This window comes from Corvus hawaiiensis, chromosome 15, assembly GCF_020740725.1.
Source record: "Corvus hawaiiensis isolate bCorHaw1 chromosome 15, bCorHaw1.pri.cur, whole genome shotgun sequence".
Taxonomy (NCBI): domain Eukaryota; kingdom Metazoa; phylum Chordata; class Aves; order Passeriformes; family Corvidae; genus Corvus; species Corvus hawaiiensis.
In genome coordinates this window covers 4095397-4113181 of record NC_063227.1, presented here as the reverse complement: position 1 = coordinate 4113181, position 17785 = coordinate 4095397, and the positions used below count along the sequence as shown (strand labels likewise).

General features: G+C 46.4%; 2 protein-coding genes across 2 annotated transcripts; both read right to left on the bottom strand.

The window, feature by feature from the left end:
* Positions 1-1756: 1756 nt before the first annotated feature.
* On the bottom strand, positions 1757-6026 carry LOC125333991 (serine protease inhibitor Kazal-type 6-like). Its single transcript, XM_048320330.1, has 4 exons — positions 5870-6026; positions 3758-3789; positions 2673-2785; positions 1757-1917 (listed from the first exon to the last, which is right to left on the bottom strand). Exons 1-4 carry the CDS (start codon positions 5925-5927, stop codon positions 1872-1874), a joined length of 249 nt encoding a protein of 82 aa, XP_048176287.1. The 5' UTR covers positions 5928-6026; the 3' UTR covers positions 1757-1871.
* A 3104-nt stretch (positions 6027-9130) lies between these two features.
* On the bottom strand, positions 9131-13312 carry LOC125333511 (double-headed protease inhibitor, submandibular gland-like). The gene is made up of 8 exons (XM_048319410.1): positions 13185-13312; positions 12683-12705; positions 12028-12155; positions 11727-11772; positions 10704-10831; positions 10522-10570; positions 9792-9913; positions 9131-9308 (listed from the first exon to the last, which is right to left on the bottom strand). The coding sequence occupies exons 1-8, from the start codon at positions 13240-13242 to the stop codon at positions 9263-9265; spliced, it is 600 nt and encodes a 199-aa protein (XP_048175367.1). The 5' UTR covers positions 13243-13312; the 3' UTR covers positions 9131-9262.
* Between the last annotated feature and the right edge of the window lie 4473 nt (positions 13313-17785).

The window sequence follows — 17785 nt, the reverse complement described above, 5'->3', positions numbered from 1 at the left end:
CATCTCAGGCTTAAAGATGCCTCATTGCCCTTCTCTCATTAAAATGTTGTTTTCCATCTTAAAAATGGCGTCCTTTTGCTCCTGTCCTCTGAACATGGTTCTGGTCCAGAGCCACACAATGTAACAGGATTATCACAGGACAACTAAGGTAGGAGAAGTCGTGGAGGTCATCCTGCTCCAAGCTGGAGGATTGATGAGGAAAGGCACTTTCCCAAGGTGTTCTTCATGACCACTTGTGCATCTTGCTCCCTTCAATCCCACCCATGCTCTGGGAGTCCTGCTGTCGAGTTTAGTAACATAACACCTGAATTTAAAACCAACCAAGGCCACTGAGAGGCTTGGCCTGCTTCAAATAAGAGGTGGCAGATTTTGCAGGAATCCTGTAGGCTGGGATGGGAAAAACATCAGGATCAAAGGCAGCTGGTCCGAGAGAAGCTCCAAACCAGCTCCAACACAAAGCTTTGCCTGTGCAGCTCAACCACTGGCTGCCTGCCTGGGAAGTTACCAAATGACAAAGGATTTGCCAGAATTGGGTTATGTGGATTACCAGAGGAGAAGCTGGTATTAGGTGTGCTGAGGCCTCTCTTTTTAGGCATTGTGCCCCAGCTGAGTTCAAAGCGGGGATTGTGGCAGGAGAGGCAAACACTCAAACTCTGTCCAAACAAGGTCCAGAGGTTTAGGTGCTCAGCATTTAGGTGCTTGCAAAAGATGTTGACCCCTGAGGCTCGTGATAAAATCTAAAGCTCCCTTTTAAAGTTAAGTGTTTAACATGAAGGAGCTGCTGTCCCATTGCTCTACCACCAATGTTTTAACAAGAGGATGCCACAAGTATTTCCCTGTGACAGTTTTGCATAGTGAAAGGGGAGAGACTGTAAAATTACTTTTCTTGTGTTTGCACAAAGATGGATTTGTCAGCCAGAGTGAAGAAGAGAGAAGGCAGCAGTGTGAAAAGTGAAGAAAGGAATAAAGCCTATGTGTATTAAAAATTGTAAATAAATGCAAACGTGTGTGCCTGGGAAATCGAGGTCTGTGTATGATTCAGAGAGAATTTATCCTAGAGAAGGGGAGAGTAAGCCCACAGCTCTTCTGCTCCCTTTTTTTTTTTTTTTAATTATTGACAATTTATACAATCTGGCACTCTTCTAAATATAATTTTATTAGCATGAGAAGCCACTTGGCAGCAGGAAACTAATGCTGGTGAGTTCACAGTTTTCAAGACAAAGCGTTCTCTTAGAGAGAAGAAGGAAAAAGCCTTGCAGCTTCTGCCTAAAACCAGCCTCCACCTGCCATCTTCTGGGCGCAGGCTTAAATGGAGCAATATTCCCTACCCTCAGCTTGCTTGTCTCTGCTTTCCAAAGGAGATGAGGCATCTGCAATCATGCTGTTCATCAGCTCTCCCGTCACCCTCCCACAATAACCCCTGAGAGAGAAGGAACACGGCTATGGAGGTTGGGAAGGGAACCGAGGCTCCCGCTGTCACCCACCCCCTGGGATGGGCAGAGTCAGGCAGGAGCCCACGAGCAGGAGCAGTTTTTGGCTGCCCAGCATGTGCCAATTTGCCAGGCAGGATGGGACAGAGGAGCTGTGACTGGTAGGGACGGGAGGACACAGCCCACAGGAGCCGTGGGAATCGCCTTTCTTCCCAGGAGGAGGGTGATGCAACAGCACAAGAGAGCAAAGCCATGCATCAGGCTCCAGCACGGCTGGATCAAAGCGTTTTTCTGGGTATTACAGAAAAAAGAATCCAGCCAAGGAATCGTGCTGAGTTTTATTTTATTGAGCAGAGACAGCAGAGGGAGGACGGGCTGCTCCCGTGTCCGTGGCCGCTGCCGACGGCGGCTCAGCTCCTGCTGCTCGGTCACAGGGAGGACTCAGCATTTCCCCAGGTGCTTCAATCTTATTTTCCCTCCACTTCTCCTGTAAGAGGAGGGAGACAGACTTAGACCAAGCAGCAAATGACAGACACAGCAGTGTGGGACAGAGCCCATCCATCCCAACGGGCCTGACTCAGGCCGGTGTACGTCCCTGGTACCTCACATGGAACCTCCAACCATTTTCTCTTCTCCTCATTCTTCTCTGATTCCCCCTAGGATAAGGCAGCCTTGGCTGCACACTAAATGTAAGGATTGCTAAGGCAAAAATGTTTTGCAAGCGCATTTCACCCATCAGGGATGGCTCCTATTGCATCTCCTTTAAAAGGTGACAGAGCTCAGGGAAAGGAGAGACATCCTGTTCTTCCTCTGAGATCTTGTGTCTTGTTCCACAAAGCTCATTCAGACTTTTCAGGAATAACTTGGCATGGCTCAGCTCCCACATTCCTCCAGGCACTTCTCAGTACCCAGGAGTGTGGGCAGTGAGAGCTGCAGCCTGTGGCACACAGTGGGAATTGTGCATCAATTTAGTGTGTGAGGAAGGTACAGGCAGGATGCACTTGCCTCCCAGGCCCTGTGCTGCCTCTCAGCATGGCAACCAGCAGCCTGCAACGCCCAGAAAAGAGTTAAAATTAACTCGTAGTCACACAGCTCTGCCCCAAGGAGGGAACATTCCGCTTGGCACGGTTCAGAGGCTGGCCCAAACAGCCCTGGATACAGGGCCTCCCCTCCATGAAGAACATCATTAGATCCGTGAAAATGAAGGCAAACCTTGCTATTTCAATCCCCTGTGTCACTTACAGCACGGCCTTGCAGAAGGCACACTTGTTCCCGTACGTGACGCCATCCGTGCCGCAGTGAGGGTTGGACTCCCTCGTGCAGTACACGCTTCTGTTTACGAACTCTCTACAAATCTGCACAAGGAATAATAAAAAAACCCCAACTTTTCAGGATCCCCATATTCTTTGTTTCACTTTCCAGATTGGACACAAGGTCATTAATGTAATGCTTCTTCCAACAAGTGCTGACACTGCCTATTTTCTGACAGAAAAAGCCCTCTCAAAAATGAGCAGAAGCAGCGTTTCAGGGGAATTTTGGCCCCGTGTTTGAGGAGGGAAATTGTAGTCACCTGGGAGAAGTCCTGATCTCCCAACAACAGGAGTGGATTAGCCTAGGCATGCACGAGAAGAGTCAGCACTGATGCTCTGTCAGGCACTTGGAGCTGAGCTACCTCCCTGCTGCATGACTTCAAGCGTGTTGCGAAACCCTGCACTCAGCGTGGCGCTTGCTGAGCTCCAGCTTTCCCAGAGGAAGGAGGGGAAAACCATAGGGGAATTCCCTGGAGAATGAAAAATGATGCCCAGGAAGTGTACATGTATTTTGTCGCTCTACAAGTCCCAGTGATGAACTAAATTTGGGGGAATAGAACACTAAATAACACATTTGCTTTATGAGAAGATTGGACAAGTGAAGCCGAGTCAAAAGTGGTGCAGCACATAAACACCCCATGTGCAAGCACCCCAGGCCTAACCACGGGAAGCATTTGCTTAACCAAAAATCTGTTTCCCTGCTCTACTTGCTAACGTGGCCACACATAACAACCCCCAGGTAGCAGTGAACTCCCCAGCACTGGGAATCCTTGGAAGGACCCACCTGCTCCCAGCAGACATTAAAAACTCTTTACCCAGCACCAAGATTTTGGTTATAAAAACATTCCTCCAAAGTGAAGTGCCATGACTGGATGTGGCACTCAGTGCTATGGTTTAGTTGACAAGGTGGTGATCAGTCAAAGGTCGGACTTGATGATCTTGGAGGTCTTTTCCAACAGTAATGGTTCCGTGATTCTATTAAATGCAGATTCAGCAAGCAGAAACAGCAGCACTAACCTCTTCGATCTCTTGACCTGCTACATCTGGAACTAAAACAAAAAAACAAATAAAAACTAGACAGATTTTACATGTCAGCATTACTTTCTGATAAAGTCTGAGCTACATTCACAAACCCTTTATGCAAACCACACTGAAACATACTCTAAATTTTTCCTACTCTGTCACCCCTCGCAGGAGAAGAGGGGGCAGGAAATACTTTATCTGAATTGCTTTTCAGTATTTTCCTATTTTGAAAAATGCTACTAAAATACCATGTAATCATTCATTCAGCTGCTAACTACACCTCAGACACATAACCCAATCTGCTGGAAGGCAGCCACTCCCGGGGAAGAAAGCTGCCATATCGGATGTGGAACTGTGCTCCCAGAGATTTTAAACCTATATTGGCTTTTAAGGCATTTAGGCTCCTGCACCTCTGAACAATGGAAGTGGCTGGTGCTGCTGACAGTAGTGGACCACAGAGAAGGAAATCCCATGCTTGAGTTCACACCCATGCTCAGCACAGCCCAGAGACCCACCCAGGACAGGCTCAGCCCGGGTGAGATACAAAGAGACGTCATGGGGTGATAGAGAGCAGAACAGACAGCGCCAGTCAGAACCAGCACAAAAATCCCCTCTGTAGCCACAGGCTCTGGGCCTGGAGCGAACCAGTCCGTGCTCTTCATGTTTCTTCCCAGCAAAGCCAGCAGGCAGGCGTGTAGGTTGAGTCAGAGCTGTGAAACGGGGCGACCCTGTCATGTCTCTAAGGGGGAGCCTGGCACTCCAGGGTGGGTTGAATGCAGATTTGCAGAATCTGGGTCACAGCAGTGTGGGACAAACACGCAGCACTTGCGAGGCTGCACCTGCTGGTCAGCGGGGTCACTGCCAGCCGTGGTTCTGCTCAGGTGGCTCTGGGCAGGAGGTGGAAGGACCTTGTCCCACACTCATCCCTCCCCAGTGGAAATCCCACCCAACCCTCAGTCAGCTCAATCCTCATCCATCAACCCTTCCTACTTCTTTTGCTACTTCTGTTGTCCTTTGGTGTGTTTTCCTGGTGCTGGCACATTTATCCTGTCCTCAGGTTTGGCTAGGCTGCCTTAATGATGAAGGTACTGGTATGGCTATCTGCATATTATTTACAAAACAGCTCATTAAATATTTTTTATAAATATTACATGCAGCTACAGAGAATTTGTGATGACGCCTCTTGACAACTGTTTATTTTGAAGGAGATCACAGAGTTTGCTGCTATTCTGCCTGGCCTTGGAAGGAAGCATCAGCCTTCTGATGGAACCCAGTCCCAATTAAGACTCAATTAGAGACAGATGAATATTTCATAATGAATAATGTGTACAAAGCAATTCACCTCTTCTCCGTGCACAGCTTGCCATTTTCTCAAGTGACTTCTTTATTCAAATTATTCACAGAAAAACAAGTATAAATAATTCTTGTTCCACATATTCTTCAATAATTGTTGCCACACACCTTGCAGAGCTGGGTCAGCTGGACTCAAGAAAGTGATAACACTGACATGCTCTATAGGTTCAAAAATCATCACTCAGCTTCCCCACATCATCACAGAGATGTGTAAATCTCCAGATAAACAGTTGCTGGATCCTTTTAATTCGCCCTCTTTGTTCTGACTCCTTGAGGACATTTGAATTTAATTTTCAAGCTTTTCTCTGCAACATCAACGAAAGCTGAAACTTTCATCTAATTATGTCTCCACATCTCCAAGGAAAACACCAAATACCAAGATGCTCAGGATCAAAACAAGAGCAGATGACCCGGAGGTGAGTGAGTTTCTTCTCTAACTGGTTCAGCACAACTCTCCAGTGAACATTTGTACCAAAAATTCCTAATTACACTCTGCTTTTGTATATTTGCTGAAGAAATGCTCAAAATTTGCTCGCTCTGTCTCCCAGTGACACCTCCACTGCTTTATCCACTGCAGAGACACACGAGGAGCGGAAATATGTCACATGAGTGAGTAAGTCCTGCAGATATTTTCTACCTGCTCAGCTTTATCTTCAAGCCTGTCAGCCGGTGATCAAGACTCTCCAAAATCTGTTGTCAGGAGAGGTTTTGGTGTTTGTTTTTCTTTTCTAGGCTAGGGAAAAGATCACTTACCCAGGAAGAAAGAGAGCAGCAGGAGGCTGAGAAGCACTAAGGCACCTGTAGCCCTCATGCTGCAAGGAGCTCTTTAGTCCAAGCCAAGGTCGAAGCAGGAGGTGTTGTCTCAGTCCCAGAGCCCACAGAGTGCACACAGAGCTGCCCTTCTGTGTATTTATGTGCCTGGCCGTAGCTGTCCTCATTCCCCACCTTAATTGTGAGAACTTCTCCACTTGATTTCTAAAGCCATTATTGGTCTTGGCCGGTTTATGGTGCTTTAAGGAATGCTGCCCTGTCCACATCAAACCTAGAAAGGGATAATTATATGAGTGATAGACATGCTTGTAATATAATTAATTTTTTTTTTTTTTTAAATAGTCACAGGATTCTCACAAGGCTGAATTTTCAAAGCAGTGATTCATCAGGGAAGCTGGTAATTTTCATTCTCTGGGTCCTCTCTGAATGCCAGCACCGAGGCTCTGAGTGCAGCGTGATGACACTCACTAGACGTTACGAAATAAATCCCAGCATGAGAATGTGTTGTCTGTGAAACCAATTAAACGTTGTTCCCTGGCTATTTTTGAGGATGGTTCTAAATTTGTGGAGTTGGGGTGGAGAAGCGCTGGGCTGTGACATGCTCTCTCTGCTGTGTGCACAGTCCCAGATAGGACTGCTGAGTCTCCTCCCTGAACTATTTAAACTCTAGCTGTCAATGTTTTCCCAGTTCTTCACATTCACAAACATATGTTAGGGCTCTGCTCCCGCCGCAAGTGGCAGTGAAGGGAATTTGATGGGAAATTGGCAGATCCAAGCTCTATTTCCAGCTGAGGCTGTGCAAGGATTTGTGTTCAGCTGCACCATTCGCCAAACACCTCTCCAGACAAGAATAAGCTTGAATTTTAGTATGTTTTCATAAGGAGACAAGGCTTAAGAGAGGAATGTGTGTAGATATATCTGGGTTTTAGTTCTCCCAGTGAATTTGGAATACACAACTAGTTCCAGCCAAATTTTACACAGGAGTGGAAAAAAAAAAATTAAAATAACCATCACATTTTTATACATTTTTCTAGCAACAGAGAAAAGATTCTACCAGCATCCCCAGCCAACAAGGGAGAGAGCTCCTGCAGCAGAGCAATGCTACGGGTGCTCTACATCTGGGGAAGCATTTCAGTTTGCAGCTTGCCAGACATCTTAAAATCCACACAGTGGCAGAGAAACCGTGACTGACAGGCGAATCCTGGGCTGTCTATTAAGGGTGATCTCACGACGCAGCCTCTCATGTAATTTAGTTATCAAACCCATCAGCCACAGCGCCATTCCCAGCCACGCTCAGTTCTGCCACTCGCAGCACTCCTTGTTTGCCTTTTCTGGTTTCAGACGTCACCGCTCACGACCACAGCCTCGATGCCTCAGTCCCTTATCTGCCCCAACGTTTCGGTTCCTGCAGCTCAACTGGCTGGCTCCAGCCTCACCAAACACCAGGCAGGGAGCAACCCCTTACGGGCTGAGCAGAGGGCAAGGCTAAATTACCAACCAGGTGATTATTGTTATTGCCCATTTGCACTTCTTTATGACACCTGAACAGTCGACTTGGTGGCAAAGGTGGGAGAATTCCATCCCCCTGATAGAAGAAGGGCACCTGGACGTTGTTGTGCAGCCTAAGGGGTGGCTGGGCAGAGTCTTAACCTGTGCTGGGCCATCTTTAGACTTAAATGCTACAAACCTTTCCATCTTCTAAGAGTCCTTGCTAGAGACTTATGAGGCAGGTGGGACACAGCCGCATAATCACCATTTGCCCCCCATTTTGCTGCAGGTGAGCAGCTCTTCTTTGGGCTTTTCCAAAGCCTTCTGAGCTCCTCAGGCATGAGCTACTGCTGCAGAGGAGGCTCACCAGAAGACCTTGCCATCAAAGACAATTTTCTGCTATGGCCAGAACTCCACTAGTCTGTGGCCACTCTATAAAACTCTTGTCCAACAAGAAATTATAGCCAAACACATTCACTGGCTACTTTTACTGTTCCATAACTATTTTTTCAGTCACACAAGCAGGTAACTAGTGAGGACTCTCATGACACTCCAATTTGTCTTTTCTTAGGAGCAGGCACAAAGGTATGATGTGATTTATATTACCTGTACTAGCACCAAAAAAACCCCCTGAAAATAAGGATTTTCATCCCTCTTCCTATGACAAAGCACTGCTCTCTGTGCTGGGGAAAGACAAGCCTCTTATCTTCTGGTGGGAAGCACCTATAAAATCCTTGGTCAAGAAATTATCTACTTCAGGAAACAAGACCAAAAGAAGTGTCTTGAAAGTCACAGGATTTTGTCCTAAATATCAGCCTTAGCAGCAGGTGTTCTTTTACATAACAAGAGAATGGGAGGTGGAGAAAGGATGAGGAAGGGAGTGTGTGAGCCATGGCATTTAGGACTTTTTTTGCTTGTGCTGTTTGCATATTAACTCCTTGACTCACCCAAAAAGATGGCACATCATCATGAGCAGTCATATATGTCATTGTTCCTGCAGTGCATGCTTCAGGCTCCCACAAAGATGTTATCTTCACACCTTTTTTCCTAAGATAGGAAGCATGTTTGAGCTGCCAGAATATCTTCCGGCCCTTCTTTCCTGGAGTTAGAAAACCCAAGGCCTTTTCCTGAAGGGTTCTCTGCCTTACTTCTGCCTCAAATACCCCCAGTACAGCTTTTCAGATCTCTTCCCCAAGAAGCTGAAAGCCTGAGCCCAGTCTAATTTCTCCTCAGGTTCTCATTAGGCTCATTACAGCCTTGCACAGCTTGCTGCAATTTTCTGCTGATGGGCACAGTCTCGATGGACACACCCTTCAAGGAAGCAGCAGTTCCTAATTTTCTTCCCTATGAGATACCTCCTCCCTTTGCCATAAGCCTCCTTTTTATAACGCACCACCAGACCTTCCCCTTGCCCAGGTGTGACCAGCTAGAGATGATCAGAGCCACCCTTCACACTTCCCCAGGCCAAGGTCCCTAAAAGGTCCAGTTCCTCCAAGTTCCAGTGCTGTGACAAAGACAAATCCATTTACACTCTGCAAGACTTCAAAATTAGGACAGTTGCACTATTTTATAGCATTTTCTGATGGTTGGCTACAGAATGACATTCTCTCGTGAGGGCTTGGGCTGGTGTTTTTCTCTTCATTGTGGTTTATTTCACCACTTCTCCTGCCTGACAAATAAGTATCCAAAAGCCTGAAGACCATTACCCCTGCCTGGAAAACAAAACCAAAATCAAAAACCATTCCATGACAAAGATTGTGGCTGCATTTAATTTATTGATCAATCAAAGCAGAGACTGATGCATAACAATTGAAGGAGCAAGGAAGAGCATGTTTGATTGAAGAATTTGTGAGGGAAATGCCATGTTGAAGGGTCCAGCTCCAGCGCTTAGCATTCACCCAGGTGCCTGAAGAACAGAGCTCCAGCGCTGCGTCTGAAGAGAGAGAGGGAGACCAAAATTAGAGACATGGATCTCATTTTTATAGCCTAACTTCACCCAAATAAGCCAAGTGCCCTTGTGCTCTCCAAGCCATAAAGTACTCCACTTAATGTTCCACCTCTTTTCAGATTCCCTGAGTGACACGCTTTCATACATTGAAGAGATTTGGGACAAACCCCATAATTTTGGACACCTCCTACGGTCACACTTTCAATCACCCTGACAGGGAGGCAGTCAGCAATGCTATGAGCCTGCAAGCGGGGATCTGCTTTTAATTGCAAGGGGAGGAGGAGAAGACTCACTCAGGCTTAAGATCTGCAGCGCCTGGGGGGTGGCAGAGGAGTGAGCTTTGGGGAGAGGAACATGGGGTAGGGATGGGAGCTAACAGGAGCTCTGGGCTTCCACACCAGTTGCCACAGCTGCATGTGAGCTCCAGCTCCTCTGGTCTCATGGCCACGCAGTGAGCTCTGTACTTACGAGACAGCGTTGCAGAACTGGCACTTGTTTCCGTAAGTTCTGCTGTCGGAGCCGCAGATGGGGTTGTACTCGGAGGTGCAGATGAGGTTGCTGCCCTTCTGCTGGTTGCAGTCAATCGTTTGCTAACAGAGCAAAAATAGGGTTTAAAGCTTTTCTTCCCTGTAGTTTCCTACGTAAGTGCTTTATGTTTATTTAATATTTGTGATATGGCAAAGCACAAAAGCACTTTTCGGGAGCAGGGCGCTGTTGCTCCAGCAATTCTGCAGACTCAGAGAATGTGCTTGCCTGGAACAGCCTGAAGTAGGGACATGGCAGAGGCAAAAAAAAAAATCTAATAAATTTTATTATAAGTAGTGAAATTGCCATGCAAGCAAAGGCAAGTAGACAGAAAGGGGGTGGTCACAAGCCCCAGTGCACTAAGTTCTCCCACCTAGGGAATCACTGCTGCTAATAGTGCTCCTGCATCAATGATGCTGCATCCCTTGCTCATTCAGCTTCACAGCGAATGAAGGTCTCAGCACCCTCTGCCTGCTGTTCCCAGGTCAGAGAGGGGACCAGATACATGAGCCATGGATTTGGTTCCATACTCGTTGACCCTGGCATAACTGTTTTCCTCCAGTCCTATTTCCAGGCCAAATGCACCAGGACAGTGCAGGCGTTTCTATTATTTAGTCATGAACTTGTGTTGCAAAATGTAACAGCAGTTAAGAGTGCAGATCTCTGGCTTTACCTGTGTGTAGCACTGTCCGTAGTTCTGCAGGTCCACTTCCAGGCCGCTCCTTTGGGGGGAAAATGAGAATGCATGAGCACAGTGCAGCTGCTTCGTGAGCCAAACTGCCCCGTTATGCTCCAAATACCAAAAAGAGCAATACTGATCCAGAAAGCCTCCCCTGACCCAGGCCCTTCACTTACGCCACAGCATTACAGAACTGGCACTTGTTCCTGTAGGTGATGCTGTTGGTGCCGCAGATGGGGGAGTACTCCATGGTGCAGGGGATATTGTAACCACTGCCAGGCTTCAGGAAACCGGTACAGTCAACCTGAAACAGACACAGAGCAGCATTTGAATCTCTGCTCCCCTTTGCATCACCCCTATGTAATGGAGTGTGGTGCAAGAGACATCTCCCCCTCTTCCCAGAGCTGCAAGATGAAAGGGGCTTCCAGCCACAGTGTGGTGGGTTTGGGGGAGAACAGATAAATCCTGCCTGTGGGTACAGCATCAACATCTGTCCTGAGGTGGGCTTCATCCCTGTCATCTTCGGGATTTTCCCCCTGAATGACACCGTGAAGGATCTTTGCCTAAAATACCTTATGCAGCAGCAACTTCTGCTGTGAGGTGCCAGCACCTTTCAAAAATGGAGTTCACACTCGGCTCGCTGCTCCTGCAATTACTCTGAGTGTATTGAAATGGAAGTTGTTGTATTATGTGAAATCGCACAGTCAGAGTGTTTCTTTACTCTAAACTAAAAATAGACATTATTTGCCACTTCATGGTAGCTCCATATATTGATACTAACTTTAACTTAACTTCATGATGAGCATTCTGATAGAATCAGTGTTTTCTGTTACAAAATTATAATTTTGTTGAAATCCAAACTTCTTCTGGGAATTTCTTAGCTACAACAAGCCTCTAAGTCTAAATCTAAAGAGAAGTGTTTTCATAACACTGAACGAAACACTCTTGAAATCAAAAGTTTCCATTCTAAAGCCTGGTGTTATACAGAAGATATTTTGCATTTTAAAACTCGCTGATTTTAGCAGTTCAAACAAAATGCAAATTAAATTCCTGCAAATCTGAAATTCTTCATTTTCACTCCACTTCTGAGAGTTAGCAATTATGTGGGTTCAGTACAGAACGAATCCTAGGCAAGGTTTGTGTCTGGCTATCCCCCACCACTGCTCAGATCAGCAGAAGGAACCGATCTCTGACCGTACCCTAACGCATCTTCCGTCGTGTTTCTTGTCAAGAGCACGGTTGCGGCTAGAGGGAGAGAGGGAGAAGGAAAGCAAGGATTAATCTTTTCATGCCATGTAGTCATCTCAATCATTAAGTCTCTCCACCCGTAAAACCCCAGTAATTAATCAGATTCTGGAGCTTTGACACAGAAAATCCCGGGCATTAGGGAAGACAGAAACTTAAGAAAAATCTAGTCCGCCCCATGATTAGTCACAACCCCAAGGGCTTCTGCCTGCTGCTTGAACTGGCACTGTGGTGATTAGGGGACCTTCTACTCACAGGAAGTCCTTGCAGAGGGAGCACTCGTTGGGGTAGGTGCGGCCGTTGGTGCCACAGACCGGGTCGTAGTTGCGGGGACAGGCGATGTTCATGGTTTTTCCAGACAGCAGGTATGCGCCGCAGGAGGCCTGGGAAACAGGACTCGGAATGTCTCCAAACAGAGAGAAGGGTGTTCTTGCCCTAATCATGTTTTTGCTGCACTGGGAGGCTGCTCTGAGGAATCTCTATGGCTTTTCCATGGCGGAGAAAAAACATGTTGTGTTTCTTACAGCATACGAAAGCACCTCTCTGCTGTTAAGGCTTAAAGTACTTTTGGCAAGAATTACAGGCAAAAATGATCATTCCTTGGGGAATCAAGACAGGGAAGATATTTAGGCAGATATTCAAAAGTCATATAGATTTTCTGCTGGCACTCTGTGCCGTGCTGACTCGCACTCTACATTATTAATCGCTGTCTTTTTAATCATCACCGTGCTAAATTATCTCTCTCTGACAAAGGTATTTTCTTATGTTGGGGAAAAGAGGTGCACTTAGGGGCACTTCTTTGTTATTCATCCTTTTTTTTTTCCCTCAAGCCTTCCTTGGAATATGAGTATGAATTATTCATCTAGACTTAGAAATCAAGACTAAATGACAAAGAAGATCTACTACTCACCCGTCTTTGAGCAACAGCAAGATCTACAATAAAAACAGAAATTATAAAATTATAATTATAAAAATATAAAATTGTGTGATATCCTTCACTGAAATTCCTTTGGAATCATAAATTTCCCTACAGAGTGGCCAAATACACCTTAAGCAATTATCTTCCCAAATGTTTCATCTACTCCAAGTAAATGTGAAGTGAGAAACCAAGATTTTAAAAAAAATCACTTATTTGTGAAACCAGAAATTTTGACTCACTAAGCAAGAAATAGGACCCAAAATTTTATCCTTTTTTAGCACTATAATCCCCACTAAGGCTCAAAAGCTTAAAGCATAGATCCCATGTGTTTATCTGCACACGGGTGAAGTTCATTGAAAAGAGAGCCTGCGTATTCCTAAACCATCACATCCCCAACAGGCTGCACTCTCCTTCAGGATGCCCAGAGGCAGGCAAAGGATCAGGAGGTCTAGACCAGCACAGAATGTTACAAAAATGCCCAAAAATGCCTTACCAGAAAGGCAGCCGAGAAGGACCAGCCCCAGAAGGGCAGCACAGTTGGCCATCTTCATGTCGGCGGTGGTGGTAACGGCTGCTCCGTGTGGGTCGGTTGCCGGAGGGTGGATGGTTCTCAGCCTTCTCCTTCCCCAGTATATATATGCATCTCCTCGACCTTGTGAAGTCATCACCAGGAGGTAATTATTTGCTCTGTAAACTAATAAAATTGTATCGATTACTGAGTTGAGCTCCAAAGAGTACTTGTTTGTTAGAGAGATGCCCAGAAGAATTAAACAAAAATGTGAGCTACACCCAGCTTGTTAACAAAGGCGCCTTGCTGTACAATGAGTGATTTGTACTTTCCAAGCAGGAGCACTGTCTCAATAGTGGATGTTGTGAAATGGCATATGGAAGTTGGGGAAGGGAAAAAAGAGCCCATTTGTTGGAAGTGTTTGATTTGTGCTCACCATATCTAGAGAGGAACTGGGCTAGACAGGAATTGGGCTCCAGGAGAATTTCATGGTACAGCAGAGTTGGGGGACAGCAGCATGGGACAATCTAAGCTTTTACTGACATCAGATCTGGGGTCTGGCAGGCATCAGTGTACTTTAAAGATGCTGAAGCCTCAGTGAATCTCTCCACAATCTTCCTTTTAATTTCCTGGTACACTGGATTTCTCACCAACAGAAAGTCATCTCAGGAGAAAAGCATTACAAAAAACCCCAGAAGTTTATAAGACATTTCTGTGTAGGAGCAAGAGTTATTCATCTGTTGGCAATGAGCATGAGTCTGATTAAGAACTTAGGAGAATAAGTAGCCTTAAATCTGTACTGGGAGAATGTTTCCTATAAGTGGCAAGCAACTGGTATTCTGTGCAGGTGAAATGGGCTTGTTAACACCAAAGGCATTCCAGAAAAAATTCCAGTAACTGCAAACAGAAGGGGAGCTGTTAGGCTTCCCCCTTCTCCCTCAATTATATGGCATTAAATTTAGAGTGTCAGCTGAAAGTCATGTTTTAGGGAAGATAAGTGATAAATAATGTGCTAGGCTCTGCTAAGTGGCTCAACTCTATCGCAGGTGTACGGAAAAACAAATAAGGGATATTGCATAAAATAATAAATTTTTGATTTAAGGTAGTCACGGAAGGAAGTGACGGATGGAACTTGTTTGTGCTTCAGAAGAAGCTTGATTCATACATGTGGCTTAAAGGCAGCCTGAGTTTTAAATAGAAAATCAGAATTGGTTTTCTTATTATCCTGGGAGATGTTCAACACTTGGCACGAGCAGATAAATCACAAAAATGTAGCTGAAAGTGTAAGGGAACTGTAGTCACAGAATGGAGCTTGTGGGATTTGGCCTGTTTGTATCAATGAAATCATTTTCCTGAAAAATAAATGAATAATGCTATTTGGATGTCTTTCACAAATATCACAAGTTGAAGGGTTCCTTTGAAAGTTGTTTCTGTCGCATTCTTAGCATCCTGAGTGAGCTGACTTTCAGATTCCTTGAACTGATTGTGAGCACATTTGGAAAGGAAGCGGTAGTCGTGGAAGCATTAATACTGATTAATCTCCAGAGGCAGGAATGCCAAAGTCTGAAAACAAAGCTTCCTCAGAACTCACACCAGCCACCAGTGGAGGTGGTGCTGGCCAGCCGTGTGGCTGGGGTGGCTCCAGGAGCAGAGTCTGTCTCCTCTTCAGCCCTGCGACCCAAACTCCTCCAAACCCACCTCCAGATCTGAGATCCCCATTAGCAGAAACTGTGCTGCTTCTCCTGTTGTGTTTCCTGCCAGGCTGAAGCCTCCAGGAGTTGTTGTGGCTGGCAGGTGTCTGCCAGGGAGCGGCATCGCTCTCATGTTGGGCCAACACCTGCCCTGTCATTAGGTAGATCCACTGGGAGATCCCCTCTGCCCCACATGCTGCCCCTGAGGGTCTTGGTGGCCATCCAGGACTGCTCCAAAAGCAGCTCTTCTCCCCCAGCAGCCCCTGCCACTTCATGGGGCATCAGGGAGAAAAAGAGATACAGAGAAGGACCCTCGCTGCAGGGTCTGGGAGAAGGGATGGGAGACAAAGAGCAGTATCCAGGGCAGGGCACGAGAGCTGCTGGGACAGGTGTGACAGGGGATTGCACAAGGAGCCCCATTAATAGGAAACAGAGGGAATGGGACAGGAGTAATCACAGGGAAGCAGATGGACTGAAAACAGGCATTAGGAGCAGTGAAAAACAACAGTTCCCACGACAGTGAGCCTTGGGAAATGTCATACACCTGTTGTGAACGGGAAGGGCAAAGTGAGCCCACCTGCCCAAACCCCTCTGTGATGAGTGTGGTGGTGCCAGACTCTTCTCAGTGGTGCCCAGTGACAGCACAAGGAGCAGTGGCCATAAACTAAAACACAAGTTCCACCTCAACATGAGGAGAAACTTCTTTCCATTGAGAGTTGCAGAGACCTGGAACAGCTGCCCAGGGAGGTCATGGAGTCTCCCTGTCTGGAGTCATTCCAAACCCACCTGGCCATGTTCCTGTGTCACCTGCTCCCGGTGTCCCTGCCTTGGCAGGGGGGCTGGACTGGGTGATCTCCACAGATCACTTCCAACCCAAACTATCCCGTGATTCTGAGATTCAGGAGTGTCATGATGGAGGGCTCAGTAAATTGACTTCGGGATTATTTAAATGTTTCTACAGATATGAGATCCATACAAAAGATTAAATAAAATTCCTAAATAAAATGCTTCCTTCTATTTCAGGTGCTTAGAGGGCAAATATTCAGGAAGGTTGTGGCCACATGAATGGGATAAATGTTGGTCATCATATGATGGCTCCTCTCGTATTAAGGTAAATTTCCAATAACTCTGGAAATTCTAGACAGTTCCTAATCCAGCAGTATTTCTTCCCATAGAAGTGATAATTTCCTGGGAAGCTTTTCCTCTGCTCTTGAGACTCCCCATCTCAAGTAAGTCCACAGCCTACCACAACCTAAAAAATTCTTCATTGATGCTCCCTGCATTGGTTTAAAACTTGCCACAGGCTTCCTCTGGCTACAAAGAGCAACGATGCTCTTTTATTATTATATTATTATTAAATAAGAAGGTGGATGTGCGCATGCAAGCCGTGTTGTCATGCCAGCAGCGGTGTCATTGTCCTTGCTCAGGTCTGCTGCTGTCACAGGGTGATGGAGAACAAAGGGGCTCCGTGCTGGAGGAGGAACCGACGCAAACCGCGTTTCTCTGCGGTTCGCTGGGGATGTGGAACAACTGCAGGAGCTTCCAGCCAAGCTGCTGTTCCCAGACCTCTGCACACGGGGGCAGAGCTGGATCTTCTATGAGAACAGAAATTCAATTTACAGCCGGCAAAGCCCCTGCTCTAAGCCCCACTCTCCTATTATTTCTCCTTGTAGTTCAGCTATCTGATTGCTGCCTGCATATCTCGAGTCTTTTAAGCATAGATGATATCGCGGGCAAGGGTGTCTGGAATAATTTGACTGTCTGGGAGCTGCATGCTAACAGCATAAGGCTGAGGATCCCAATCCCTCACTGAATCTCAGCTCTGCCTCACTGCATTAGCTGTGACATAGCCAGCCCCCCAAAACACCTGCAATTAATTCACTTTTCAGATATAATTTTATTTTTCTCCACATCAAGAAAGACCGCAGTAACAAACCATTTATGCTGAATGAAGCCAGAGAGAGAAACTGCATTAACAGAAAGGTCTAGACTGGCCTGAGGTATATTTTGGCCAGCAACAAGTAGAACAATGCACAAAAACAGAAGGAATGATATAAAATAAAGCAGAACAAAATAAGTGTATGTAATGTGTTAATCAGGTTGGGGGGGTAATTGAATGGCATTTCCTAAATCCAAAACATCAGATAATGACATAAAGTGCCGAGGTACTGCTTAAAGAATTGTACCATAAAATACCTTGGCATGCAGACAACGTTTCCTGCCTTGAATTTCCTGGAGGGAGAGTTAGATTAGTAATGGTGAGAGGATTTGTGCTGTTGTGGCAGGATTTTATTGAGAAGCAATAAAAAAAATTATTTCCAACAAGGTGCTCATAAAGGAGAACTCTCCTCCTCTCCATGCTAAGGAGCATCCAGGATGAGCTGCTGGGGTGGGAGGCTGGGGGTTCCGCTAGGGTCCTGCTCTGCCCTTGGTCACTCCTGAGCAATCCTGCTCACTCTGCATCACAGAGGATTTATCATTTCTACTCACAGTTTCCCCCTAATTGCCTGCAGGATTTTCCTGTTTAGCAGACATGCCCCTGGAAGAGGCTCCCTGAGGATCACAGGGATCTCCAGCACAGTCGGGAGCTCTGCCTGTCTCCAAGGCATCGTGGTTCCTGAGGGCTGTCCTCATCCTCTCTGCTGCTGCCCAGGAAAAAAAAAATAACTGCTGGATCTGGCATTCACTTATCCCGACTCCCACACTCAGCAGAGGGGGAGAAGAAGGAGCCTGAATGTGCCCCACACCCCCAGCACCAACTCCCAGAGCCTCAATTTATCCTGGTCCTCAGAAATCACAACTGACACTGAAAAGCCTTCCTGCACACAGACCTCCCTCTCACAGGAGGGGCGTTCCAGCCCCGGGAAGGGACTTGGCACTAAATGGTTGCAGAGA

Bases quoted from the DNA above. Each gene is read 5' to 3' on its own strand.
- LOC125333991 (XM_048320330.1), bottom strand. From the start codon at position 5,927: ATGAGGGCTACAGGTGCCTTAGTGCTTCTCAGCCTCCTGCTGCTCTCT. The intron at 3,790-5,869 runs GTAAGTGATCTT...TTTTTGTTTTAG, and splicing joins GCTGCTCTCTTTCTTCCTGG to TTCCAGATGTAGCAGGTCAA. The intron at 1,918-2,672 runs GTAAGTGACACA...CTCCTCTTACAG, and splicing joins GCCTTCTGCAAGGCCGTGCT to GAGAAGTGGAGGGAAAATAA.
- LOC125333511 (XM_048319410.1), bottom strand. From the start codon at position 13,242: ATGAAGATGGCCAACTGTGCTGCCCTTCTGGGGCTGGTCCTTCTCGGC. The intron at 12,156-12,682 runs GTGAGTAGTAGA...CCTGTTTCCCAG, and splicing joins TTGCTGTTGCTCAAAGACGG to GCCTCCTGCGGCGCATACCT. The intron at 10,571-10,703 runs GTAAGTGAAGGG...TTCCCCCCAAAG, and splicing joins CAGTTCTGTAATGCTGTGGC to GAGCGGCCTGGAAGTGGACC.